Here is a 27,079-nt window from a genome sequence, read left to right as displayed (position 1 = left end):
AAAAAAGAGATAGATTGGAAAATTATTTTCAGACGGGAAAAAATTCAAAAGAAGGGCATATGTAGCAAAAACTCGTTAATGGTGTAAACTTAAACCTTACAAGTTGAAAGTACAAATTGGTAATTTACCGGAAATAAAATATTTCTACTGGCAAGAGCAACACAGTTCATAGCATACTTTCTCAAAGAACGAGTTGACTTTGTGCAATCTGCAGCTACAATCAATCAATCTCCTGATTTCCGATAGAGTCTATGGCGGCGGCAGTTGTTGGCGAAGCATTTCTTTCTGCTTTCATTGAAGTCGTCCTCGACAGACTGGCCTCTCCTGAGGTTGTTGACTTGATCCGTGGAAAGAAAATTGACATCAATTTGGTTCAACGGTTGAAGAATACTCTTTACGCTGTTGAAGCCGTGCTAAACGATGCTGAACAGAAGCAGATTCATGACTCTTCTGTTAACAACTGGCTCGATGATCTCAAAGATGCTCTCTATGTTGCTGATGACATTCTCGACCACATCTCTACCAAAGCTGCTCTTTCCAAGAACAACAAGCAGGTGACTACTGTTAACTACTTCTCTCGCCTTTTCAACTTTGAAGAAAAGAATATGGTTCATAAGTTGGAAGATATTGTTGCTAGACTTGAATCCATTCTCAAACTTAAACATATTATTGGTCTTCAACACATTGCAACTCACCACTCATCCTGGAGAACTCCGTCAACCTCTTTAGAAGACAGATCTATCCTATTTGGTAGGGATCATGACAAAGAGGCCATACTCAAATTACTCTTGAATCATCATAACACTGCTGTCATCCCCATTGTTGGCATGGGTGGCCTTGGAAAAACAACTTTAGCCCAATTTGTGTACAACCACGACAGCATAAAGCAAGAGTTTGATGTTCAAGCATGGGTTTGTGTTTCTGATGATTTTGATGTTTTGAAGGTTACAAAGCTCATCGCGGAGGAAGTGGGAAATGCTTGTAACACAAATAACTTGAATATCCTTCATCGAGATTTGAAGGAAAAGCTGACCGGAAAGAGGTTCTTAATTGTTTTGGATGATGTCTGGACCGAGGATGACGACTCTTGGAATTCTCTTTTAAAGCCTCTTCAATATGGAACTATGGGAAGTAAAATTCTTGTTACTACCCGTATTGAAAAAGTTGCTTCTATGGTCCAAACTATTCAACCTTACTCTCTTCACCAATTGTCTGAGGAAGATTGTTGGTCCGTGTTTGCAAACAATGCTTGCCTTTCTCCAGATCAGAATAGGGATCTCCAAAAAATTGGCAAAGAGATTGTTAGAAAATGTAAGGGATTGCCTTTAGCAGCACAGTCACTTGGCCGCTTGTTGCGAGAAAAACGTGACATCAGGGATTGGAATAGTATACTGAATAATAATATTTGGGAGAATAAGAGTAAGATCATTCCGGCATTGAGAATTAGTTATCATTATCTCCCTCCCTATTTAAAACGTTGCTTTGTATATTGTTCATTGTTTCCCAAGGATTATCAATTTGATAGACATGAGCTAATCTTGCTGTGGATGGCGGAGGATCTTTTACATACTTCAGAACATAACAAGACTTTAGAAGAAGTTGGTTATGGGTATTTTAGTGACTTAGCTTCCAAATCATTTTTTCAACATTCTCGTAATGGGTATTTTGTAATGCATGATCTTGTGCATGATTTGGCAACATGGCTTGGTGGAGAATTCTATCTTAGAACAGAAGTAATTGGGAAAGATGTGAAGATTGGTACCAAGACTCGTCATTTGTCATTTTCCAAGTTCAGTGATCAAATTTCAACAAACCTTGATATTTTCGGCAGATTAAAATGTCTACGAACAATCTTGCCAATCTATTATTTGTATGATCCATTCAACAATGAAAAAGCTTCATGCTTCACTTTGTCAAATTTGAAGTGCTTGAGAGTTTTGAAATTTGGCAACTTTAAAGGTCTTGATGCATTTCTTGAATCAATAGATGAACTAATCCATTTGCGTTATTTGGATCTCTCTTACACGTCTATAAAGATGTTACCTGAGTCATTATGTAACCTTTATAATCTCCAAACGTTAAAGTTGCACGATTGTTACAGTCTAACAAGGCTTCCCGATGACATGCAAAATCTTGTAAATTTGCGCCATCTGGAAATTTGGGGAACTAATTTAAAAGAGATGCCTAGAGAAATGAGCAAACTTATTAATTTGCAACATTTGGGTTGCTTTGTTGTGAGAACGCAGGAAGAGAAAGGGATCAAGGAATTGGGAACACTTTCAAATCTTCACGGATCACTTTGCATTAGGAAGTTGGAGAACGTGACCAGTGGCTTTGAAGCATCACAGGCAAAGATAATGGATAAAAAGTACCTTGATAAATTATCGTTTGTATGGTCTGAAGATGCAAAGAACCATTTTACAAGTTCACAAAGTGAGATGGATATACTTGGAAAGTTACAACCTTCCAAGAACTTGAAAAGGCTAGATATTGATGGATACAGGGGCACACTATTTCCAGAATGGGTTGGACATCCTTCCTACCAAAATTTGACTGAGGTATCTCTGTCTGGTTGTTTGAATTGTTGTATCCTTCCATCACTTGGACAATTATGCTCTCTCAAGGTCTTGAAAATCAGGGAAATGAATATGCTGGAGACTATTGGATCTGAATATGACGATACCTTTTCAGGGACATATTTTCCTTCCCTTGAACGTCTCAAGTTTGTTGGTATGTCATGTTGGAAAGCGTGGCATCATCCTCATGAGTCAAATGCTTATTTTCCAGTATTGAAGTATATTGTGATTAATGATTGTCCCAGATTACATGGGGATTTGCCATCTTTTCTTCCTGTTTTGGAAACAATTCATATTGAAGGATGCAACCAGCTTGTTTCTTCTCTCCCAAGGGCTCCTGCCATATGCAAGTTATCCATATTTGAAAGCAATAAAGTAGCAGCCTTGAATGAGCTACCCCTTTCATTGGAAGAGTTAAATGTTGGAGGAAGAGAGGTGACAGAGTCTGTCTTTGAAGCCATTGCCATCACCCCACCAATTTCTCTTAAATCATTAGTCATCAGGGATTGTTCTTCTGCAATATCATTTCCACGAGATTGTTTACCCTTATCCTTAGAGAGTTTGTCCATAACAAATTCTAGTAATCTAGATTTCCCAAAGCAAAATCACGGCCATGAGTCACTTAAGTTTCTTCTTATAAATAGGAGTTGTGATTCTCTCATAACCCTCTCACTAGATACCCTTCCCAACCTCCATCATCTGCAAATCGGCAACTGTGAAAACATAGAATGTCTTTTCGTTTCAAAGGTTCTTCAAAATCTCGTTGATATTGAAATTAGTGACTGCCCCAAATTTGTATCATTCCCAAAAGAAGGACTATCTGCACCCAACTTGACATCATTGTATGTCTCCAACTGTGTCAATTTAAAATCACTGCCTTGTCACATAAATACTCTTCTCCCAAAGTTAGAAAGTGTGTGGATATATGATTGTCCAAAATTGGAGACGTTTTCTGAAGGGGGTATGCCGCCTAGCTTGAGAACAATTTGGATTGGGAATTGCGAAAAATTACTGATGAGCTCATCTCTAACTTCAATGGACGTACTTACCGATCTTTTCATTAATGGTCCATGTGATGGTGTCGAGTACTTTCCGAAGAAGGGTTATGCATTGCTGCCTCCCTCCCTTACCTACCTGCAGATATCTAACTGTTCAAGTTTGCACACGTTTGATTGCACGGGGCTTCTCCACCTCACTTCCCTGCAAACATTAACAATTTTATTCTGCCCCAAGCTGGAGAATATAGTGGGAGAAAGGCTGCCTGCTTCTCTAACAGAACTTTATATCTCTGCATGTCCTTTGCTGAAAGAACAGTGCCGCGTGAAATACCCGCAAATTTCCCCCATCCCCAGCATTGTAGTTGATGAAAAATGGATTTAGTAAGCTTGAAGTTGGTTTGCAGTTTGTTGTACAGGGTCATATTTCACATTTTCAGGTTATGATTATTCAAGCACAAATCTTTGTTTTTTGGATCAATGGATATAGCTGTCTAATAGTATGACCGGGAAGTTGACTAGTCTTAAAAGTATCATTTTTTTTTGTCTTACAAATGCAGACGTTGAAGCGGCTTACTCCCATGTTGATAATGCTTGGAATACCAATCAATCATTGCTTTGTTTTGTAGTACAATCAAGTAAGTTCTTAAGCTTTCCTTCTAATGTAATATATAGTATGTATGTGTCACACTTCTTCATTATGAGGATGATGCTTTCACTAAACGGATTATTTGCATCAAAATTTCAAACATCGACTAAAAGGACTCTAATTATTTATTCATTTTAAAATGGTGTACATCTTCAATCCAGGATCTATTACAGAAATGTTATGCTGCCGTGACTTTAACTGAATTTGATGCTTCTAGAAGTTGCTGCTGCTATTATTGCTCTGCATTTTGTTGACTTTGATTGGAGTTAACAATGAAGTAGAATAGAGTGATGCTGTGCTGATTTTATGAAGGAGGGAATTAATGGTGTAACAAACAAATGGAAATCCAATTCTTACTGCCATCTAACTGCCGAAGCCGGCCCCGCAAGGGCTTCCCACAAAGATTGATTGGAAAATCTTCAAATTAAGTTTCGGCGTAGAATCTAAGGGATGAAGATCCTGAATCAATATTACTGAAAACTTAGGCATCAAAAGGCTGATTAGAGCATACTACATACATATGTACTGCTGGAGATGATCTATTGCTAATTCCTTACCAGCATGAAGCCATGAATTAGCTTACTGTGTCATGGACTCATGGTATGTGTTTCCCTAAAGGCTTCTCGTCCGGATAAACTATCTGTGGTAATAACTGAAAACTGGGAATCCGCCGAAGAAACAACTCAGCTGCAGTTTGCCGTTGTCCCTCCTTATCAAAATTGTCCCTTCAACTTTAGCTGTGTAAAATTGATTAAACAGTAAAAGTGTTTTGTAAGGTATTGCCTGGTTTCTGTTATTTACTGAATGAATTATAATGTCAGTGTAGGAGTTCTTAGTAGCACAAATTTCTCGAACTAGTTCGGCATCATTGATAACAACTTACAATTTTCAGTAATGGTTCTTGGTTTTGTTTATGCTAAATCTATTTCCATAAACATCATCATGTGTCCTTTTGATTCTTTAGTTCCTTATTTAGCATTGATTTTTACTTGGTATCTTCAATTGAATTTCCTATCAAATAGTAAATGGTATATGACATCATATGAAGTGCGATTTTTGGTGGAAACATCATATTTATACTTTCTGGTTTTATAGGAAAATGATGTGAAAATTCCATTTGCGCTTTCCCACTTTCAAAGATGATATGTACTCCCTCCAATCACTTTTATAAGCAAAAATTCATTTTTCAAGTTTATTAAATAATCAATGTATTTGGTCTCTATATATAAAAACCAGATACATTGGCTATTCAATGAACCTGAAAAGTGGATTCTTATTTATAATAGTGATTGGATGGAGTATATTAGTATTGATTTAACTAACGATTATTAAATTACCTGATTAGTTCTACATCACAAGCTGTTAACTGTATTTTAAGGGAATGCATGTTTATGCAGGATTATCTGGAAAGCTAAGAGACATCTAGTAATGTGATGCAAGGTTTGTTGGCATTGTTATTTCGTAAATGAAAATCAATTTGTTTTCTTGATCAGCTTTGAGTGATTGCTTAATTTAGGTAGGCCGCTATCATGAGATTGTTTGGCCCATCCTGTTATGTATCAACTGAAAACAGCAAGGATCTTGCTAATGCGTCCCGTTTTGGGGGGGGAATAGAAATAATGGCAACATGGAGTAGTGCAAAATTTTTCCTTTTATGATAGATAGGTCTATAATTTTCGTTTGTATATTCTGCCATGTTGGGACTTATTTCCTTGAGCTCGAGTGGGCACATCAGGACCACATTTCACATGTGAGGCATGGGTCAGCATTTGTTTCAGTTGATACTTTATTCTGTGCATACATTGTGCTTGGGTCTTTCTGTTTTTTTTAATACATTATATGACTTTCTGTTATTCAGGTACATTAAGATTGGCTTATACCAATTACTACCTTTTAACAATTTGTAATACAAAACTTGTTTCTTGGTAGAAAAGCAACCCCCACTCTCAAGCAACTTCTTTGTTTCGTCAGTCATCTAGCTGTACAAATCAATAATGCCAATTCTACAAAACTATATTGGATCAAGTTGAAACTGGTTGGTAAATTAAGAGTCTAAAAGTCAATGGCCCATCAACTAAAATTAAATGTTAATATGAATGATGATCACGTACTCCACTTAGTTATTTGTTTTATAACCAAAATCTTGATCAATTAGAACTCCTAGGAAGGAAGAAACCGAAGATGAAGTTTCATAAGGAGTATCTTGATTTGATTTTGGTCCCTTGTGGGTTGCTAATCATGTTTGCTTATCACCTCTTTTTGCTTCACAGATACATCCATCGACCTCACACCACAGTCATGGGGTTTGAAAACAATGACAAAAGAGCATGGGTTGACAGAATTATGCAGGCAAGTAATCATCCTGACCATTCCTATAATTAATTCGAAAGTTGAAACCTCTTGTTTTTATTATTTTAAGCTTGTTTTTAAACTTTGCAATGAATGATCAGGCTGAAAATAGGGATGTTAGCACAGCTCTCTCTGTCATTCAATCCAACACATCAGCGGCAACATTCTTGGCCTCAGTTTCTTTGACTCTTTCTTCTCTAATTGGAGCTTGGATTGCAAATAACTCCAATATTTTCTTCCAGAGTCAATTAATCTATGGCGACACAAAAGCAACCACAATTTCCATCAAGTACATTTGCTTACTAACGTGCTTTCTCCTTGCTTTCTCATGCTTTATTCAATCAACAAGACACTTTGTTCATGCAAACTATTTGATAAGCATACCAGATAGTTTTGTTCCAATTAGTAGTGTTGAATTAGCAGTCATAAGAGGTGGTGATTTTTGGTCACTCGGTCTTCGAGCTCTCTATTTCGCACTAAACTTGCTTCTCTGGTTTTTCGGTCCAATACCTATGATTATTTGCTCATTGGTTATGGTTATGGTTCTTCATTATCTTGACTCCAACTCAAGGCCACTGCATCTGCATCCTAATAGGTCTCAGGGTGGCAGGTTTCAGATTGCAAAGATCAAGAAATCATCAATGTTTGATAATGAAGCGCAAGTTCGGTGATACTGATGTATGAAAAACAATGTATCTTATTTTTCTCCATGATTATATGATTACATCAGAATTTTCTCAAGAAAGCAATAAAAATGAAAAATAAGAGTAGAGGGTTGAATAAGATGGAACATATTTCTTAGAAGCAAAGATTTGTCCAACACCACCCATATGGTTAATTACTTGCGACACAAGTTAATGTGTGTAGCCTTCTTGCTTGCACTAACACGAATTGGATAAGGCATAAACTCCTAAATAACACAAAACGTACGAGTTTCTAACTTATTCCATAATTGATAGTGGAGATAACTTATAACCTATCTAAAGAAGTGATTTGAAATTTTGTGTCTTTGTTTTTTTTAAAATAATTTTAGCTCTTATCTGAAGAGCTCTTATGACGAAGGTAGACTTTAAAAAATGTATGGTGAGAGACATTTATTTTAAAATATAGAAAATTATAAATGAGACGGATGGATAAATTTATTAATAAAAAAGTTTTCACAATCAACCATTAGAGTTATTTGGAGTACAATTCAATTAGAAAATCAAATCGAATCAAATTATATATAATAAACAATAGTTAAATCGAACTATTTCAATTTATTTAAAAAAAAGTGAACCAAAACTATTGGTTTGATATATCGGTTCCAAATTCTAGACCGTATAAAATCGCTAGAAGACCGTATTTTACCCAAAGGAATCACCAAATTGTTTTATTTCTTTTGATAAAAAAATTTAAATTTATTTTTAACAAATTCTATTTTTAATTTTGGTTTGATTTTTCGTCATTTGCTTCGATTTTAAAATTATTTTTCCAACACATATTTAATTCAGTAACCAAACATAACAATTTTGTTATTTTAACTTCAATTAAATAATTTGATTCCGTTCGATATTTTTTTAAACAATCTTATTAGCGCTTTTTCTAAATCTATTATTTGATTGTAATCACAAGAGAATCATAATAGAAGTATCATATAGAAAAATAGTAGAATATGAAAAATTAACTAGGTTGTTTGATCATATTTTGCTTCTCTAGTTAAATTTTTAACAGAGAAAGTATTTCCTCAAATACTCCTAACTAAAAAATATTAATAATTAATCTAAATTAATAAAACTATTTAAGATAAAAGTATAAAGCTATACATAATATAAAAATTAAAATTTAATTAAAATATATTGTAAATTAATTATAATTACTAATTTATTAGAGAAATTTGATTTTATTATAATCACACTTTATTTTATTTGTGATATATTGATGATGTAAAAGATTTTAAATTAAAAATATATAACAATTAATCTCTAAAAATTTATATGTAGTTTTATAATTTACAAACCTCCTGTTGTTAATGAGTAGAAATTTAATTTTTTTAAAATTTCCGTATTTTAAATAGCAGATTATGAGTTTGGATTTGAAGGTTTGAACTAACTGGACAATTTGGATTGTAGTACTACTTTGGAGCATTATCTGCTATCCTACGCTTTGATTTGAAACCCCACATATTTTTAATGATAAAATTATCCTTCGCATTATTTATCTTTTATTATTTATCTTTCAAAAAGTTAACTTGTGTCAAAAAATTTCACTAGATAAAACTTGTAAGAAACAAAAAATCCGATATTTGATTAGAAATATATGGTACAATTTTTTTTGAAATAGGTTAAATGTATCCAATTTTATTGGAACTTTAGTTTTTACCGATTTTTTAAATCTAGTATTTTGTTGCATTTATACTAATTTATTTTTTTGAAAAAACCCGGTATTTTGTTTCAATTTTATCTTTTTTTTTTAATTCAAAAATATCTGGGAATTAAGTATGTATTTATCGGATATTTCAAAATATCTAAAAAATATTGAGAAGTTTCGATTCTTTGGAAAAATCCGATATATCAGATATTTCATAAATAGTAAAAAAATCTTGTAGTTCAAAATACTTCATAGGCCTGGTTTAGATCGTGATGGTCCCCCCCCCCCCCCCCCCCCCCCCCCCCCCCGGAGATTTTACACCGTTTTTCATCATTGACGTATGTTTTACGTACATATTTAATTTTTACGATATCTCTGACATTGATAATTTATTATATATATGTTGTAAATGACAAATATTTCTATCCTGAGCTAACGTGTTAGCATAAGCAAAGTCCGTTGGTAAATAGCATGATATTATTGGTGTTACTATTTGTTCTGATATCGCAAATAGGATCAGAGGGAGGAACGATAAATTGATTATGGATTGTAAGAGAGAAAGTAATTACAAGAAGAAGAATTCTTCTAAAAATTCTTTTGATGGTAGTTATGCCTATAATGTGAAAGTTGAATGTTCATTTATGTTGAGATTTGTAGTGGTAGCGGTTGGAAGGTTACGGTTAGGTGTGGGTTTCACAATCATATACTAGGCAAGGACTTATATGGCCATAACGCATTAGGTCAATTAAAAGATAATGAAAGAAAGTTTGTGAATGACATGACGAAATACAATATGGCTCACAGATACATAATTACTGCTTTGAAAGATAGAGATCCATAAAAATTGACGAGCGTTACCCACGTGTACAAGGCAAGGTATACATACAAGACGAGCAAAAGAGGTCCGTTAACTAAAATGCAACATCTGTCGTATCTTATTCACGAAGAGGAATATATGTACTGGACCAGAAATAGAGATGCTTCAAATCTTGTTGCTGATATCTTTTGGACGCATTCTGATTCAGTGAAGTTGTTGAATACGGTTCATTTGGTGTTGGTTTTTTATTATACATATAAAACAAACATGTATTGCATGCTCCAATTTCTTCTATGTTCATTTATTTGATATTGGGTTGGAAGTTGTTGATTATTTATTATACATACAAAACAAACATGTATCGACTACCACTACTTGAGATTATTGGTGTTACATCCACGAAGTTGACGTTTTCGGTTGTATTTTCCTATATGGAACATGAAAGAGAGGAAAACTTTACATGGGTACTTGAGAAACTTAAAGAGTTGTCCGCTTTTGAGAAGTTGCTATCAAAGGTTTTGGTGACGGACCTTGAACTGCTTGTTGGTCATCATGAGGAGCATCCACATTGGGTCAATAGCAACACACAAGTGAGAGAGACACCACATATTCACCCAAAACTTTAAGGTGATAGGTGTATGAGTCATTTCACTTATAAAGTGCTCAACCTCCGCTACTCTAAGTAATATTGAACTTCCAACTCACACTTGTACACAACAATCTCCCCATCAAGTGTGAGTCCATTTATTATGCTCCTCCTCAAGCGAAAGTTTTTTCATCCACATACACTTGTACCGTTGTTGCGGGTACTACAACGGAACACGTCACCTGACCACCACATTGTCAGGAAGACTTTCGATACAAGAAGTTGGTCTCTTAAATGAACCATCAGATCTGATACCACTGTTGGGTCATTATGAGGAACACCCACATTGGATCAAGAGCAACACATAAGTGATAGAGACACCATATATTCATCCAAAATCTTAAGGTGATAGATGTATGGATCTTTACACTTATAAAGTGTTCAACCTCCACTTTTCTAAGTAATGTAAGACTTCCAACTCACACTTGTATACAACACTGACGTTGATGAATGTTGTCAAAGTTGTGGTCCCAAACTCAGCTCATTTGTTGTGTCTATTCCATATTTTTAAAAAATCTTAGTATGGAGTGTGAGGAGTATGTCAAATCACATAGGCATGAGTATGTTATAGATCTATTGAACAACATCATATATTCGAATAGGGAGTATGAGTTTTTGGTACACTTGAAGCATTTTGAGGTTGTATGTAATGATATTCCTTTATTTGTTTAGTATGTGCACGAAACTTGGTTGACACCCCATAAAGAAAGATTTGTTACTGCTTGGACTAATAGAATCACTCATTTAGGGAACACAATAACGAACAGGTACATCAATATGACTTTGAATATGGGTACACTATTAATTATCAAATAATGACATCCTTCTTCTATTTATGTTTTTTAGGGTTGAGTCTGCTCACTGGAGACTAAAAAACATGTTGACATCTAGCATGAGAGATTTATTTAGAAGTTGGGATGTTCTGAACACTATGTTGAAGTTGCAATTAGGTTCAGTCAGAGTATCATTTCAAAAAAGCATTTCCATCATTGAGCATTAGTATAACACTCGATTTTACTCTAGAGTGCATGACTTCGTTTCAAGACAGTGTATGCAACACGTTAAAAAGGAGCTAGAAAGGGTAAAATTCGTTGGTTGTGACAAAGATGCATGTGGTTGCTTCATTCGAACAACACATGGATTGCCTTGTGCATGTGAACTTGCATATCTTCGAATTCAAGGTGAGTCTATTATGTTAGAATCGATTCGTGTGTTTTGGAAGAAATTATACATTGAGGAACATGAGGTCACTCAATAAGACAGTGAGACAGTTAGTTTTAGAATAAGAGTGTGAAGATTTGAAGCGGTATTTTTGTACACTGGATATTGTAGGCTAGAGAGTGATAAAGAAAAAAGTTCGGGAACTAACACATTCATCCACAACTTTCATGTGTCCACTACCAGTGAAGTACAAGGCAAAAGGGAAAATAAGAAGAGTAAAAAGGGTGAAGAGATTGATGTGCATCATGATCCTTCGTAGTGGGAGTATGTTGAGGGTTCGCAGGGAAGTCAGACTACGAAGAGATCATTTACAAAACCAACTAAAAGTCAATCGTGTAGTCAGTCTTCAAAACATCTTTACTTGTCTCAGTTTCCTATTTTCTTACATCAGTACATTGATGACATTGTTGATGTATGTAAATATGGAAATTGTGGTTTCCGTGTTATTGCAGTTTTACTTGGATAAGGCAAAAAATCCTGGCTTTTGGTTCGGACATAGTTAAATACTGAAGTTTATCAACATCATCAAATGTATTCCAATGTGTGTAGGTATCAAGCTTCAGTGTGCAGGGTCGTGAGAAGTAGATGACGATTCTTGATATGGGTTACCTTATTTCTTCTAGGTACATTGTCATATTGGTCTCGTTGTCCAAGAACTTTAACATCACATTCTTCCCATTAGTGATAGCTTCATGAATAACTTCGAGTAGACACAAAATTATTGCAGTTGATTTTGTTGACAATATTCATTGAATTCAGGTGAAGTTGAAATCCAATTGTATGTTGTATTCCGTCACAGAACGATGAAGACAAAACTGTAGTGAAGGTAAAAGAGCATGAGAATCATCATATGCGAACGTATTAGACATTAGGAAGAAGAAATTAGGAAGTCAACATAATTTATTTTGTATTTATGTTGTAGCACTTTTGTATTATATGTATATATTTTATCGGGTATAGTTTGTTAAAAATGTCAAAAACTTATGGTTTTTTCTAAAACTCACTCGTACCTGCCAGATTTTTCAAAAAATTTAGAAAATTTGATATTTACCAAATTTTTTAAAAATTCTGGAAAATTTGATATTTACCGGATTTTTCAAAAAATCACATACTGGTTTTTTCTATAAAAAAATGAGTATATATGTATCATATTTTTTAAAAAACCGATATTTCGTCCGTTATTTTTTAGATTTTCATGATCTTTTATTGGCAATTTCATAAATGTCCAATATTTCATCATAACTCTATAAAATATTCTCTATTTTTTTTTTAAAAACAAAACAATATTTCTTCAACCAAATCAACAAAATTGCAAAAAATATGGTACTAAAATGAAAAATCCGATAACTATTATATTTAAAAAAAATAATTTATTTATAGTAAGAACATAACTATAAAAACAACTCTGATCGAAGGTATCTGGTTAAAGTGTGGGTTGGCACGAAAAATTTGCCTTTGCACTTGGCTAGTCTCATTTTTATTTTATCCATTATCGATTTCCACATGTTTATTCTCCTAGGATTTATGCCTATCAGGATTCCAAGGAAAGAGAATGCTTTATCATTGATCCTGCATGATAGAAAATTGGAAGTTGCAGATAGAAAATGAATATTGATATTAATCCATATGACTCAACTCTTGTGAAAATTGACACCTAAACCAGAGGCTATCTCAAATTCTCTCATAATTACTTTGATAGACCACACATTTTTCTAACTCATATTGCCTATGATAAGGGTGTCATTTGTGACTTAGAGAATGTCCAATTTACACTTCTCGTGAACATTAAAACCTTTGAACTCCCCTATATTAGACACCTTCCTAATCAATCCCGCTAAACATTTTGCTATGATCACGTAAAGGAAAAAAGATAAAGGATCACCCTACCTTAATCCCCTACTAACCTCAAAGTCCTCTATTGGACTCCCATTTACCATACCCGACATTTGACTTGAGAAAATTGTTGCCTCCATCCACTTCATCCACACTTCACCAATCCCCATTCTTTTCACCATGTACCTCAAGTATTCCAAACTCACCCTATCATACACATTTTCAAAATCAACCTTAAACAATAAGCACTTATTCTTAGCTCTAGTAGAAAAAGCCACAATCTCATTAGCTACTAAGACTTCATCCAAAATTTGTCTTCTTGGTACAAAAGCTTTTTAACATTTAGAAATCAGTGAACCCAACACTCTTTTTAACTTAGAGGCTAGGATTTTAGACAAAACTTTATATAAACAACCTACTAAACAAATAGGTATATATTCATCGAGACTTTGAGGGGTATTGTTTTTAAGTGTCAGAGTTAAGAAGGAAGAAGTAATAAATTTTGATAGCTTAGATTTGCCATGGAAATCCTTGAAAAGTCTAACAAAATCGTATTTAACGAAAAGCCAACAATTCCTAATGAAAACGAAATTATACACATCCGGGCCCAAGCTCTTAGATCCCTTACACCCCGAAACCACTTCTTTTATTTCTTGTTCTAAAAAATTGAATTCCAAAGAGCTCATATCGGAATGAGACAAAACACTAAAAATGATCCCTTCGAGTTGAGGTCTATTTAACTCGGGTTCTCTAAACTTCTCACTAAAATGCCTCATAACTTCTTCCTTGACCTCTCCAAATGACTTAAGCAGACCTCTATCTATTGAAATATAACCTATAAAATTCCTCATATACCCCCTTCATAATATTATGAAAGAATCAATTGTTCATATCGCCTTATTTATTCCCCTTCAACCTCGACTTTTATAAGATCATGTTTTTCTTTTATAACTAAATTCTTCCACATTAGGATGATCACTGAGCTTCTTATAATGACTAACTCCTTCACTTGATCCTCCTTACAACAAGAAAGAAACTCATCCACTTCATTAATCTCATCCTTGCCTTTTTGCACCTCCAGGTTAAGCCTTCCAAAAACTTCGGTATTCCACCTCCCGAGACTCCCTTTCAGCTGCTTATGTTTCTCTTTAATGACATAATCGCTTCTTCCTTCCACTTTTAAGCTCTTCCACTCCTTATCCACAAACGAAATAAAATATTTTTTTTCGAACCAACAATCGTTAACTCTAAACGGTTTAGGTCCCTAGTCATAATTATTGATTGAAATCCATATTGGACAATGATCAGAGATGTCCCTCTTTCCAATCATTTGGCCAATTATTCCCCACCTGAAAATCAAGGCTCAAAACAAAATAAAATGATCAATCCTACTCATGGATTTCTCATATCTGTTGTACTAGATGAAATTGTTACCTTTACAGGGCAAGTCTATAAGATTTAATTCCTCGACAAAGTCAACATATTTTCTCATTTCTGTAGTCGTATTATAGTTCAAACTGCCTTTTCTTTCCTTGAAGATAACTATCGAGTTGAAATCCCCACAAACACATCGTTCTATGTCTACAAACTTTTGTTTGAAATCAACAAGCTCCTTTCATAACTTCCTCTTTAACGGTAAGTTGCAAGAGGAATAAACGTTAACCACATAATAATTATTTTCCTTCCATTTCAATTTTATTCCTAGACATCGTCCCCCTTGAAACTGAAAACAGGTTCAAACATGCATACCTTCAAATCATTATCAAACCTCCTGACTGCCCTTTTGACTCAACAAAAGACCAACCCACCTTCTCATTGTTCCAGAAACTACTTGCAATTGAATAATCAACAAAAATGAGTTTAGATTCTTGAATAAGGAAGATATTCGATTTGCCTAAGATGATTGCTTGGCTAATTATCTTCTGATTCACTAAGCCAATAATTATTTAGCCAATTTAGATGATGCCTTCATGGACTGATTTCTTTCTTTATCATTCGCCTATATTTCTGATGTCTTCTTCTTGTAATATCTGCTCTTGTCTTTTGAAACAATACCCAAATTAGAGATTACCTTCCACACTTTTTCTCCCACATTAGATTCCAAATTGTCCCCAAATCTGAAATTTCCTTAATAGACATTGAAACCATTAGTGGACTCACAACACAACACTGAGCCTCCATAGAAACTGTCCTCTTCCTCCTTTGAATTAGATGGCGAGACTTTATTTAGAACAATTTTGGGATTTGATTTATGTTTTCTCAATGCAGCAAAATAAGATGGTGAAGGTTACGAAAACACGAGAAATAAGGGGTTTGAATTAGGTTTCTAGAATGAAAATATTTTTCTACCCAAAATGACAAGGAGAAAACTTAGAATAAAATAATGAGCATAAATATTTTTATCCTGGTTCACTGTTAACGAAGCTACCTCCAGTCCACCCGTCAATGTGATTTCGCCTTATCACAAGGACTTAATCCATTATAAACAAACTTGACTACAACCACAAAGACAAAGTGTCAATGTCTTCTTGAGAATTTCTAATTATACCCTAGTCTCTCAAGTAAATACAACTCAAAAGTTGAGAAACAAAGTGTGTTATAAATATGCTTCTATGAAAGTAGATTACACAAATGTATTACAAAGATTTACACACAAAAAATATTTTTTATGAAAGTGTATGAACAAAAGTTCCTTGTGTGTATATTTTTATTTCTCTCAAAAGTTTCACAGTATTGCAATGTTCACGTAGAAGTTATTGTTTTGTTCCATTATTCCAAGACTCCTATATATAGGCAATAGAAAGATCCGTTGGAGGGCGAAAATGGAATTCCGCAAGTAGTTGAACCCTTGCATAACTGTTTGTGAAAATGGGAGACAAAATGGTACTATAGTACAATCATTTTCCCACAAAATTAGTGTAGTGGAAAGAATATTGATCTTGTACTGTGTACTTTTTTCTCACGTAAAACTTTTTGATCTTATCTTCTAATATTATGAGGCTTTAGAAAGAGAGTTGATGAAGCATGCATAGAAGAATCAAAGTCTGTATGAGAGAGTCTTAAGAACCCGGTCTTCAGATTCTTGATTAGAGTCTGGTGACGCAGTTCATAAGAGTTGTTGAGCGCATGACTTCAGAGCTTGATAACGTCAGAGGCTTCTCTTGTCGGAGTCATAAACTGAAGTTTTCTGGATGAGCGTTGATCATAAGTGTTGAGGAGAGTAATCCAGAGCTTGATCATCTTTGTAGAACACGTTTTGTTTTACTTCTTTGAATCAGAGTGCACTAGGTTCAAAGTATGATGATGTCACACATCACTTTCTCAGAGTTAGAACTTGTTTTTAGTAGCTTCTCACTTAACAAAACTATTAGAGTACAAAGTTGTTCTTTAAGAGCCTGTGTATTGTTATCATCAAAACTTAAGGCCAGATGCAAAACCAAATCTTGTTCTTATATATAGATCTGCTAAATTTTCCAATTGACTCTCTGAAAATAGTTTAGCCTTCGAAGACCTCTTATTCACAAGATGGGACTTGGGCCTTTTTGGATCCGCTAGACTGGGCCCAACCTCCACCTTCTTACCAGCCTTTCTAGAAATAACTTATTTAGCTATATTAACCAGAGTATCTTCACTTTTTCCACGCATGACTTTATCTTTGAAAAAAGTGTCCAACCAGTTATCCATAACACTCTCTTTCCTTTGCCTCTATTGACTTTGACTTTTTACTCTAGGACCCACTTTCTTTTGACATATTATCTTTTCTCAGTTTCATCGCCTGCACCGTTGAATCGAACATGACCTTTCCTCTTTTCTTTTTCACCTTTGCAAAATACTTGGGAAAAATCTCACTAAAATCTTTTTTAACAGCTAAAAGGTGCTCCTAGATCTCACCCTACTCGAGATTTGAGTATGTACTTTTAACATCTTCCGATTTACCTTCGTTTCCCTTCAATTGGCATTCATCCTCGCCTTCAAAGTTTTCATCCCCCCACTTACTATCGAAATTAGAACTTTCTTTCATCTTGTATGATAATTGATCATTGTGTTTCAGAGAAATATGCATGAGAGCATGAGAGCATGAGAGTATTCTATCATCTTGATTCTGAAAGTATTTTTGTTAATCTTTACGTTAAATGTTTTATTGAGATCCATTGCAAATCTAGTTCTAACCAGGAACCTAGCTACATTGACGCATTCGAGTTTCATAGTATTCTCATTAGCATAAATAAATGTCCCTACCATCTTAGCTAAAAACTAAAAAAAAAGGATTCCAAGCATGACAAGGAATTCCGAAACACCTAAACCATGTCACTATTTCCTCGTCCACATACCTTTCTTGCCACTCCCTAATCTATGTAAACCATTGGCTCCACCAACTATTCCCTTCTTTGGTGAGATCTCTGATTTCCCCTTGCTCTATTTCTTCCGATAAGCATATGTTAGCTCACAGAGAAGTTACCTTGATAGCAAAATATTCTTCCATTTCAAAGTGAGTTTGGATATTGTAGGATGACCTGGAGTGACCACCAATCCTACAAACTCCTTCCTGAATCTCACTATCTCTTCTTCCTTAGTATTATATTCTAGTAGACCCACCAGACTTCTGAAACTCTTTGCGTTATCGACTTCAACGTTTATCACTTCCTCCGTGAACGATCTCCTTTCCACCTTTCTTCCTAGTTCCCTCTGGGTTCTCGACATTGACCTCTTAAAAGTTCTAAACCCATTTGAGTCCCTGAAAGTTAAGTTGCCTTCGCTAGTTGCTTCTGACTTCCTTCTAAATCTAGGAACATTCACATAAATATTCTTATTCTCGAAAAAAAAGGTTATCTAACCTTATTGCTAACATTCTGATTTGAATTACTTCTCTGAATCTAGCAAAGTCATACCTTTACCAAACTTGTTCCTCTTGGGAGGTATAATTACCTTCGAAACATCCCCATGCTTCTTGAAAGACTCAAAAATTTCTTTGCCCCCAAAATGATCTACGAACTCCAAAAAATACACTGAAGAAATACCTAATTCATCAACACCTTATGATTTTTCCTTCAGCGGAAAAGCGTCCCATCTCACATGATGCTTCCTTCCTCTATTGAAGCCCTTCTTAGTAACTCTTTTCAACTTCATTCTCAACAAGACTCTTAAACCCAACTGAACACTGAGCAGATCGCATAGATAAAAAATGATGATTGATTCTGATCACACAAAGAAAATTAGGACAAAAGAGAAATTTTAGATTAATGAAATTTTAGAGAGATGGTAAGGCTTTTGTCTCTTAATTTGGGTTGGTATTACAGTAGAGAAAAATTGATTTGAAAAGTCATTTTAACCGTAAATTTGTAAAAGAAAAATGTTACTCCTTTCATTTTTATTTATAAGTCATTTTTGAATTTTCACACATATTTAAAAATGTAATAATTATTTACGAAAAAGAAAAAATATTAAGAATTTTACAAAATTATCTTTCATTAATGATATTGAGAAGACAAATTTATATAATTAAAAAAAAGAAAATAATAAATATTCAAAGATATAATAAAAAAAATATTAATAATTAGGTAAATTCTTTGATACCCTAGAGTTTAAGTTGGATATAGATACCTTTAGTTCAAACTAGTTTAAAATTTTAATTTATTTAAAAATAAAATAAAATAAATAAGTGATTGAATGTATCGGTACCAAACTAAATTTTAAGAGGATCATAGTGTTTATTTAATAATTAATTAATATTATAAAATTATTTTACCCCAATGAGTGATCCAATTGCTATTTTACATGAATTAAAAAAATGAATAAAAAAAAGAAGAGATGATACTTTTACTAAAATACATTTATTATTTAGAAATGATGAAAATAATATTAATTAAATAATAAAATTAAAAAAAATATTAGAAATTAAAATAGTCATGAAACTTTTTATTTTAAATAGATTATTTATTAAATGATGGAAAGAAGGAGTATCTAGTAGTACAAAAATTTTCCCAAGGCAAACTCATAAAAAAACGGAGGGAGTACTTTGAAAAGGTGTTAATGGTGTAAACGTAAGCCCTGCAAGTTGAAAGTACAAATTGGTAATTTACCGGAAATAAAATATTTCTACTGGCAAGAGCAACACAGTTCACAGCATACTTTCTCAAAGAACGAGTTGACTTTGTGCAAACTGCAATCTCCTGATTTCCGATAGAGTTTATGGCGGCGGCAGTTGTTGGCGAAGCATTTCTTTCTGCTTTCATTGAAGTCGTCCTCGACAGACTGGTCTCTCCTGAGGTTGTTGACTTGATCCGTGGAAAGAAAATTGACATCAATTTGGTTCAACGGTTGAAGAATACTCTTTACGCTGTTGAAGCCGTGCTAAACGATGCTGAACAGAAGCAGATTCATGACTCTTCTGTTAACAACTGGCTTGACGATCTCAAAGATGCTCTCTATGTTGCTGATGACATTCTCGACCACATCTCTACCAAAGCTGCTCTTTCCAAGAACAACAAGCAGGTGAGGACTATTAACTACTTCACTCGCCTTTTCAACTTTGAAGAAAAGAATATGGTTTATAAGTTGGAAGATATTGTTGCTAGACTTGAATCCATTCTCAAACTTAAACATATTATTGGTCTTCAACACATTGCAACTCACCACTCATCATGGAGAACTCCGTCAACCTCTTTAGAAGACAGATCTATCCTATTTGGTAGGGATCATGACAAACAGGCCATACTCAAATTACTCTTGAATCATCATAACACTGCTGTCATCCCCATTGTTGGCATGGGTGGCCTTGGAAAAACAACTTTAGCCCAATTTGTGTACAACCACGACAGCATAAAGCAAAAGTTTGATGTTCAAGCATGGGTTTGTGTTTCTCATGATTTTGATGTTTTGAAGGTTACAAAGCTCATCGCGGAGGAAGTGGGAACTGCTTGTAACACAAATAACTTGAATATCCTTCATCGAGATTTGAAGGAAAAGCTGACAGGAAAGAGGTTCTTAATTGTTTTGGATGATGTCTGGACCGAGGATGACGACTCTTGGAATTCTCTTTTAAAGCCTCTTCAATATGGAACTATGGGAAGTAAAATTCTGGTAACTACCCGTATTGAAAAAGTTGCTTCTATGGTCCAAACTATTCAACCTTACTCTCTTCACCAATTGTCTGAGGAAGATTGTTGGTCTGTGTTTGCAAACAATGCTTGCCTTTCTCCAGATCAGAATAGGGATCTCCAAAAAATTGGCAAAGAGATTGTTAGAAAATGTAAGGGATTGCCTTTAGCAGCACAGTCACTTGGCCGCTTGTTGCGAGAAAAACGTGACATCAGGGATTGGAATAGTATACTGAATAATAATATTTGGGAGAATAAGAGTAAGATCATTCCAGCATTGAGAATTAGTTATCATTATCTCCCTCCCTATTTAAAACGCTGCTTTGTATATTGTTCATTGTTTCCCAAGGATTATAAATTTGATAGACATGAGCTAATCTTGCTGTGGATGGCGGAGGATCTTTTACATCCTTCAGAAAATAACAAGACTTTAGAACAAGTTGGTTATGGGTATTTTAATGACTTAGCTTCCAAATCATTTTTTCAACATTCTCGTAATGGGTATTTTGTAATGCATGATCTTGTGCACGATTTGGCAACATGGCTTGGTGGAGAATTCTATCTTAGAACAGAAGTAATTGGGAAAGATGTGAAGATTGGTACCAAGACTCGTCATTTGTCATTTTCCAAGTTCAGTGATCCAATTTCACCAAACCTTGATATTTTCGGCAGATTAAAATGTCTACGAACAATCTTACCAATCTATTTTTTGTATGATCCATTCAAGAAATTAAAAGCTTCATGCTTCACTTTGTCAAATTTGAAGTGCTTGAGAGTTTTGAAATTTGACAACTTTGAAGGTCTTGATGCATTTCTTGAATCAATAGATGAACTAATCCATTTGCGTTATTTGGATCTCTCTTACACGTCTATAAAGATGTTACCCGAGTCATTATGTAACCTTTATAATCTCCAAACGTTAAAGTTGCACGATTGTTACAGTCTAACAAGGCTTCCCAATGACATGCAAAATCTTGTAAATTTGCGCCATCTGGAAATTTGGGGAACTAATTTAAAAGAGATGCCTAGAGAAATGAGCAAACTGATTAATTTGCAACATTTGGGTTGCTTTGTCGTGAGAACGCAGGAAGAGAAAGGGATCAAGGAATTGGGAACACTTTCAAATCTTCACGGATCACTTTGCATTAGGAAGTTAGAGAACGTGACCGGTGGCTTTGAAGCATCACAGGCAAAGATAATGGATAAAAAGTACCTTGATAAATTATCGTTTGTATGGTCTGAAGATGCAAAGAACCATTTTACAAGTTCACAAAGTGAGATGGATATACTTGGAAAGTTACAACCTTCCAAGAACTTGAAAAGGCTAGATATTGATGGATACAGGGGCACACTATTTCCAGAATGGGTTGGACATCCTTCCTACCAAAATTTGACTGAGGTATCTCTGTCTGGTTGTTTGAATTGTTGTATCCTTCCATCACTTGGACAACTATGCTCTCTCAAGGTCTTGAAAATCAGGGAAATGAATATGCTGGAGACTATTGGATCTGAATATGATGATACCTTTTCAGGGACATATTTTCCTTCCCTTGAACGTCTGACGTTTATTGGTATGTCATGTTGGAAAGCGTGGCATCATCCTCATGAGTCAAATGTTTATTTTCCAGTATTGAAGTATATTGTGATTAATGATTGTCCCAGATTACATGGGGATTTGCCATCTTATCTTCCTGTTTTGGAAACAATTCATATTGAAGGATGCAACCAGCTTGTTTCTTCTCTCCCAAGGGCTCCTGCCATATGCAAGTTATACATATTTGAAAGCAATAAAGTAGCCTTGAATGAGCTACCCCTTTCATTGGAAGAGTTAAATGTTGGAGGAAGAGAGGTGACAGAGTCTGTCTTTGAAGCCATCGCCATCACCCCACCAATTTCTCTTAAAACATTAGTCATCAGGGGTTGTTCTTCTGCAATATCATTTCCACGAGATTGTTTACCCTTATCCTTAGAGAGTTTGTCCATAACAAATTCTAGTAATCTAGATTTCCCAAAGCAAAATCACGGCCATGAGTCACTTAAGTTTCTTCACATAGATAGGAGTTGTGATTCTCTCATATCCCTCCCACTGGATACCCTTCCCAACCTCCATCATCTGCTAATCCGCCACTGTGAAAACATAGAATGTCTTTTCGTTTCAAAGGTTCTTCAAAATCTCGTTGATATTGAAATTAGTGACTGCCCCAAATTTGTATCATTCCCAAAAGAAGGACTATCTGCACCCAACTTGACATCATTGTATGTCTCCAACTGTGTCAATTTAAAATCACTGCCTTGTCACATAAATACTCTTCTCCCAAAGTTAAAAAGTGTGTGTATATATGATTGTCCAAAATTGGAGACGTTTTCTGAATGGGGTATGCCGCCTAGCTTGAGAACAATTTGGATTGGGAATTGCGAAAAATTACTGATGAGCTCATCTCTAGCTTCAATGGACATGCTTACCCATCTTTCCATTAATGGTCCAAGTGATGGTGTCGAGTACTTTCCGAAGAAGGGTTATGCATTGCTGCCTCCCTCCCTTACCTACCTGAAGATATCTAACTGTTCAAGTTTGCACACGTTGGATTGCACGGGGCTTCTCCACCTCACTTCCCTGCAATCATTAACAATTTTATTCTGCCCCAAGCTGGAGAATATAGTGGGAGAAAGGCTGCCTGCTTCTCTAACAGAACTTTATATCTCTGCATGTCCTTTGCTGAAAGAACAGTACCGCGTGAAATACCCGCAAATTTCCCACATCCCCATCATTGTAGTTGATGCAAAATGGTTTTAGTAAGCTTGAAGTTGGTTTGCAGTTTGTTGTACAGGGTCATATTTCACATTTTCAGGTTATGATTATTCAAGCACAAATCTTTGTTTTTTGGATCAATGGATATAGCTGTCTAATAGTATGACCGGGAAGTTGACTAGTCTTAAAAGTATCATTTTTTTTGTCTTACAAATGCAGACGTTGAAGCGGCTTACTCCCATGTTGATAATGCTTGGAATACCAATCAATCATTGCTTTGTTTTGTAGTACAATCAAGTAAGTTCTTAAACTTTCCTTCTAATGTAATATATAGTATGTATGTGTCACACTTCTTCATTATGAGGATGATGCTTTCACTAAATGGATTATTTGCATCAAAATTTCAAACATTGACTAAAAGGACTCTAATTATTTATTCATTTTAAAATGGTGTACATCTTCAATCCAGGATCTATTACAGAAATGTTATGCTGCCGTGACTTTAACTGAATTTGATGCTTCTAGAAGTTGCTGCTGCTATTATTACTCTGCATTTTGTTGACTTTGATTGGAGTTAACAATGAAATAGAATAGAGTGATGCTGTGCTGATTTTATGAAGGAGGGAATTAATGGTGTAACAAACAAATGGAAATCCAATTCTTACTGCCATCTAACTGCCGAAGCCGGCCCCGCAAGGGCTTCCCGCAAAGATTGATTGGAAAATCTTCAAATTAAGTTTCGGCGTAGAATCTAAGGGATGAAGATCCTGAATCAATATTACTGAAAACTTAGGTTTCAAAAGGCTGATTAGAGCATACTGCATACATATGTACTGCTGAAGATGATCTATTGCTAATTCCTTACCAGCATGAAGCCATGAATTAGCTTACTGTGTCATGGACTCATGGTATGTGTTTCCCTAAAGGCTTCTCGTCCGGATAAACTATCTGTGGTAATAACTGAAAACTGGGAATCTGCCGAAGAAACAACTCAGCTGCAGTTTGCCGTTGTCCCTCCTTATCAAAATTGTCCCTTCAACTTTAGCTGTGTAAAATTGATTAAACAGTAAAAGTGTTTTGTAAGGTATTGCCTGGTTTATGTTATTTACTGAATGAATTATAATGTCAGTGTAGGAGTTCTTAGTAGCACAAATTTCTCGAACTAATTCGGCATCATTGATAGCAACTTACAATTTTCAGTAATGGTTCTTGGTTTTGTTTATGCTAAATCTATTTCCATAAACATCATCATGTGTCCTTTTGATTCTTTAGTTCCTTATTTAGCATTGATTTTTACTTGGTATCTTTAATTGAATTTCCTATCAAATAGTAAATGGTATATGACATCATATGAAGTGCGATTTTTGGTGTAAACATCATGTTTATACTTTCTGGTTTTATAGGAAAATGATGTGAAAAATCCATTTGCGCTTTCCCACTTTCAAAGATGATATGTACTCCCTCCAATCACTTTTATAAGCAAAAATTCATTTTATGTATTTGGTCTCTATATATAAACCAGATACATTGGCTATTCAATGAACCTGAAAAGTGGATTCTTATTTATAATAGTGATTGGATGGAGTATATTAGTATTGATTTAACTAACGATTATTAAATTACCTGATTAATTCTACATCACAAGCTGTTAACTGTATTTTAAGGGAATGCATGTTTATGCAGGATTATCTGGAAAGCTAAGAGACATCTACTAATGTGATGCAAGGTTTGTTGGCATTGTTATTTCGTAAATGAAAATCAATTTGTTTTCTTGATCAGCTTTGAGTGATTGCTTAATTTAGGTAGGCCGCTATCATGAGATTGTTTGGCCCATCCTGTTATGTATCAACTGAAAACAGCAAGGATCTTGCTAACGCGTCCTGTTTTGGGGGGGAATAGAAATAATGGCAACATGGAGTAGTGCAAAATTTTTCTTTTTATGATAGATAGGTCTATAATTTTCGTTTGTATATTCTGCCATGTTGGGACTTATTTCCTTGAGCTCGAGTGGGCACATCAGGACCACATTTCACATGTGAGGCATGGGTCAGCATTTGTTTCAGTTGATACTTTATTCTGTGCATACATTGTGCTTGGGTCTTTCTGTTTTTTTTAATACATTATGACTTTCTGTTATTCAGGTACATTAAGATTGGCTTATACCAATTACTACCTTTTAACAATTTGTAATACAAAACTTGTTTCTTGGTAGAAAAGCAACCCCCACTCTCAAGCAACTTCTTTGTTTCGTCAGTCATCTAGCTGTACAAATCAATAATGCCAATTATATAGGATGAAAAAGTAATGCAAGTTGAAATTGGTTGGTAAATTAAGAGTCTAAAAGTCAATGGCCCGTCAACTAAAATTAAATGTTAATATGAATGATGATCACGTACTCCACTTAGTTATTTGTTTTATAACCAAAATCTTGGTCAATTAGAACTCCTAGGAAGGAAGAAACCGAAGATGAAGTTTCATAAGGAGTATCTTGATTTGATTTTGGTCCCTTTTGGGTTGCTAATCATGTTTGCTTATCACCTCTTTTTGCTTCACAGATACATCCATCGACCTCACACCACAGTCATGGGATTTGAAAACAATGACAAAAGAGCATGGGTTGACAGAATTATGCAGGCAAGTAATCATCCTGACCATTCCTATAATTAATTCGAAAGTTGAAACCTCTTGTTTTTATTATTTTAAGCTTGTTTTTAAACTTTGCAATGAATGATCAGGCTGAAAATAGGGATGTTAGCACAGCTCTCTCTGTCATTCAATCCAACACATCAGCGGCAACATTCTTGGCCTCAGTTTCTTTGACTCTTTCTTCTCTAATTGGAGCTTGGATTGCAAATAACTCCAATATTTTCTTCCAGAGTCAATTAATCTATGGCGACACAAAAGCAACCACAATTTCCATCAAGTACATTTGCTTACTAACGTGCTTTCTCCTTGCTTTCTCATGCTTTATTCAATCAACAAGACACTTTGTTCATGCAAACTATTTGATAAGCATACCAGATAGTTTTGTTCCAATTAGTAGTGTTGAATTAGCAGTCATAAGAGGTGGTGATTTTTGGTCACTCGGTCTTCGAGCTCTCTATTTCGCACTAAACTTGCTTCTCTGGTTTTTCGGTCCAATACCTATGATTATTTGCTCATTGGTTATGGTTATGGTTCTTCATTATCTTGACTCCAACTCAAGGCCACTGCATCTGCATCCTAATAGGTCTCAGGGTGGCAGGTTTCAGATTGCAAAGATCAAGAAATCATCAATGTTTGATAATGAAGCGCAAATTCGGTGATATTGATGTATGAAAAGCAATGTATCTTATTCTTCTCCATGATTATATGATTACATCAGAATTTTCTCAAGAAAGCAATAAAAATGAAAAATAAGAGTAGAGGGTTGAATAAGATGGAACATATTTCTTAGAAGCAAAGATTTGTCCAACACCACCCATATGGTTAATTACTTGCGACACAAGTTAATGTGTGTAGCCTTCTTGGTTGCACTAACACGAATTGGATAAGGCATAAACTCCTAAATAACACAAAACGTACGAGTTTCTAACTTATTCCATAATTGATAGTGGAGATAACTTATAACCTATCTAAAGAAGTGATTTGAAATTTTGTGTCTTTGTTTTTTTTAAAATAATTTTAGCTCTTATCTGAAGAGCTCTTATGACGAAGGTAGACTTTAAAAAATGTATGGTGAGAGACATTTATTTTAAAATATAGAAAATTATAAATGAGACGGATGGATAAATTTATTAATAAAAAAGTTTTCACAAT

At 34.7% G+C, this 27,079-nt stretch overlaps 3 protein-coding genes across 7 annotated transcripts; all 3 read left to right on the top strand.

Annotated features, from left to right (window-relative positions):
- LOC127081563 (putative disease resistance protein At3g14460) lies at positions 1 to 6,572 on the top strand. Of its 2 annotated transcripts, XM_051021810.1 has the most exons (5): positions 1 to 4,011; positions 4,132 to 4,209; positions 4,382 to 4,996; positions 5,618 to 5,660; positions 6,491 to 6,572. In XM_051021810.1, exon 1 carries the CDS (start codon positions 252 to 254, stop codon positions 3,954 to 3,956), a length of 3,705 nt encoding a protein of 1,234 aa, XP_050877767.1. In that variant the 5' UTR covers positions 1 to 251; the 3' UTR covers positions 3,957 to 4,011; positions 4,132 to 4,209; positions 4,382 to 4,996; positions 5,618 to 5,660; positions 6,491 to 6,572. The 2 variants fall into 2 exon arrangements, with proteins under 2 accessions (XP_050877767.1, XP_050877772.1); XM_051021815.1 differs by lacking the exons at positions 5,618 to 5,660; positions 6,491 to 6,572 and having other exon boundaries at positions 4,382 to 5,115.
- Positions 6,265 to 26,705, top strand: LOC127081588 (uncharacterized). 3 transcript variants are annotated; one of them, XM_051021845.1, is made up of 3 exons: positions 6,265 to 6,504; positions 25,851 to 25,915; positions 26,017 to 26,705. In XM_051021845.1, exons 1-3 carry the CDS (start codon positions 6,402 to 6,404, stop codon positions 26,584 to 26,586), a joined length of 738 nt encoding a protein of 245 aa, XP_050877802.1. In that variant the 5' UTR covers positions 6,265 to 6,401; the 3' UTR covers positions 26,587 to 26,705. The 3 variants fall into 3 exon arrangements, with proteins under 3 accessions (XP_050877802.1, XP_050877799.1, XP_050877792.1); XM_051021842.1 differs by lacking the exons at positions 25,851 to 25,915; positions 26,017 to 26,705 and adding an exon at positions 6,671 to 7,314 and having other exon boundaries at positions 6,265 to 6,569; XM_051021835.1 differs by lacking the exon at positions 6,265 to 6,504 and having other exon boundaries at positions 25,014 to 25,915.
- LOC127081576 (putative disease resistance RPP13-like protein 1) lies at positions 19,451 to 25,920 on the top strand. 2 transcript variants are annotated; one of them, XM_051021824.1, is made up of 5 exons: positions 19,451 to 23,381; positions 23,501 to 23,578; positions 23,751 to 24,365; positions 24,965 to 25,007; positions 25,837 to 25,920. In XM_051021824.1, exon 1 carries the CDS (start codon positions 19,625 to 19,627, stop codon positions 23,324 to 23,326), a length of 3,702 nt encoding a protein of 1,233 aa, XP_050877781.1. In that variant the 5' UTR covers positions 19,451 to 19,624; the 3' UTR covers positions 23,327 to 23,381; positions 23,501 to 23,578; positions 23,751 to 24,365; positions 24,965 to 25,007; positions 25,837 to 25,920. The 2 variants fall into 2 exon arrangements, with proteins under 2 accessions (XP_050877781.1, XP_050877785.1); XM_051021828.1 differs by lacking the exons at positions 24,965 to 25,007; positions 25,837 to 25,920 and having other exon boundaries at positions 23,751 to 24,524.
- Positions 26,706 to 27,079: the final 374 nt, after the last annotated feature.

The sequence above is a fragment of the Lathyrus oleraceus genome, chromosome 1, assembly GCF_024323335.1.
Source record: "Lathyrus oleraceus cultivar Zhongwan6 chromosome 1, CAAS_Psat_ZW6_1.0, whole genome shotgun sequence".
NCBI lineage: Eukaryota > Viridiplantae > Streptophyta > Magnoliopsida > Fabales > Fabaceae > Lathyrus > Lathyrus oleraceus.
Note: the sequence above shows the minus strand (reverse complement) of the source record. Positions and strands in the feature narration are given on the sequence as shown.

Bases quoted from the DNA above. Each gene is read 5' to 3' on its own strand.
- LOC127081563 (XM_051021810.1), top strand. From the start codon at position 252: ATGGCGGCGGCAGTTGTTGGCGAAGCATTTCTTTCTGCTTTCATTGAA.
- LOC127081576 (XM_051021824.1), top strand. From the start codon at position 19,625: ATGGCGGCGGCAGTTGTTGGCGAAGCATTTCTTTCTGCTTTCATTGAA.
- LOC127081588 (XM_051021845.1), top strand. From the start codon at position 6,402: ATGAAGTTTCATAAGGAGTATCTTGATTTGATTTTGGTCCCTTGTGGG. The intron at 6,505-25,850 runs CTCACACCACAG...ACATCCATCGAC, and splicing joins TCACAGATACATCCATCGAC to CTCACACCACAGTCATGGGA. The intron at 25,916-26,016 runs GCAAGTAATCAT...ATGAATGATCAG, and splicing joins GGGTTGACAGAATTATGCAG to GCTGAAAATAGGGATGTTAG.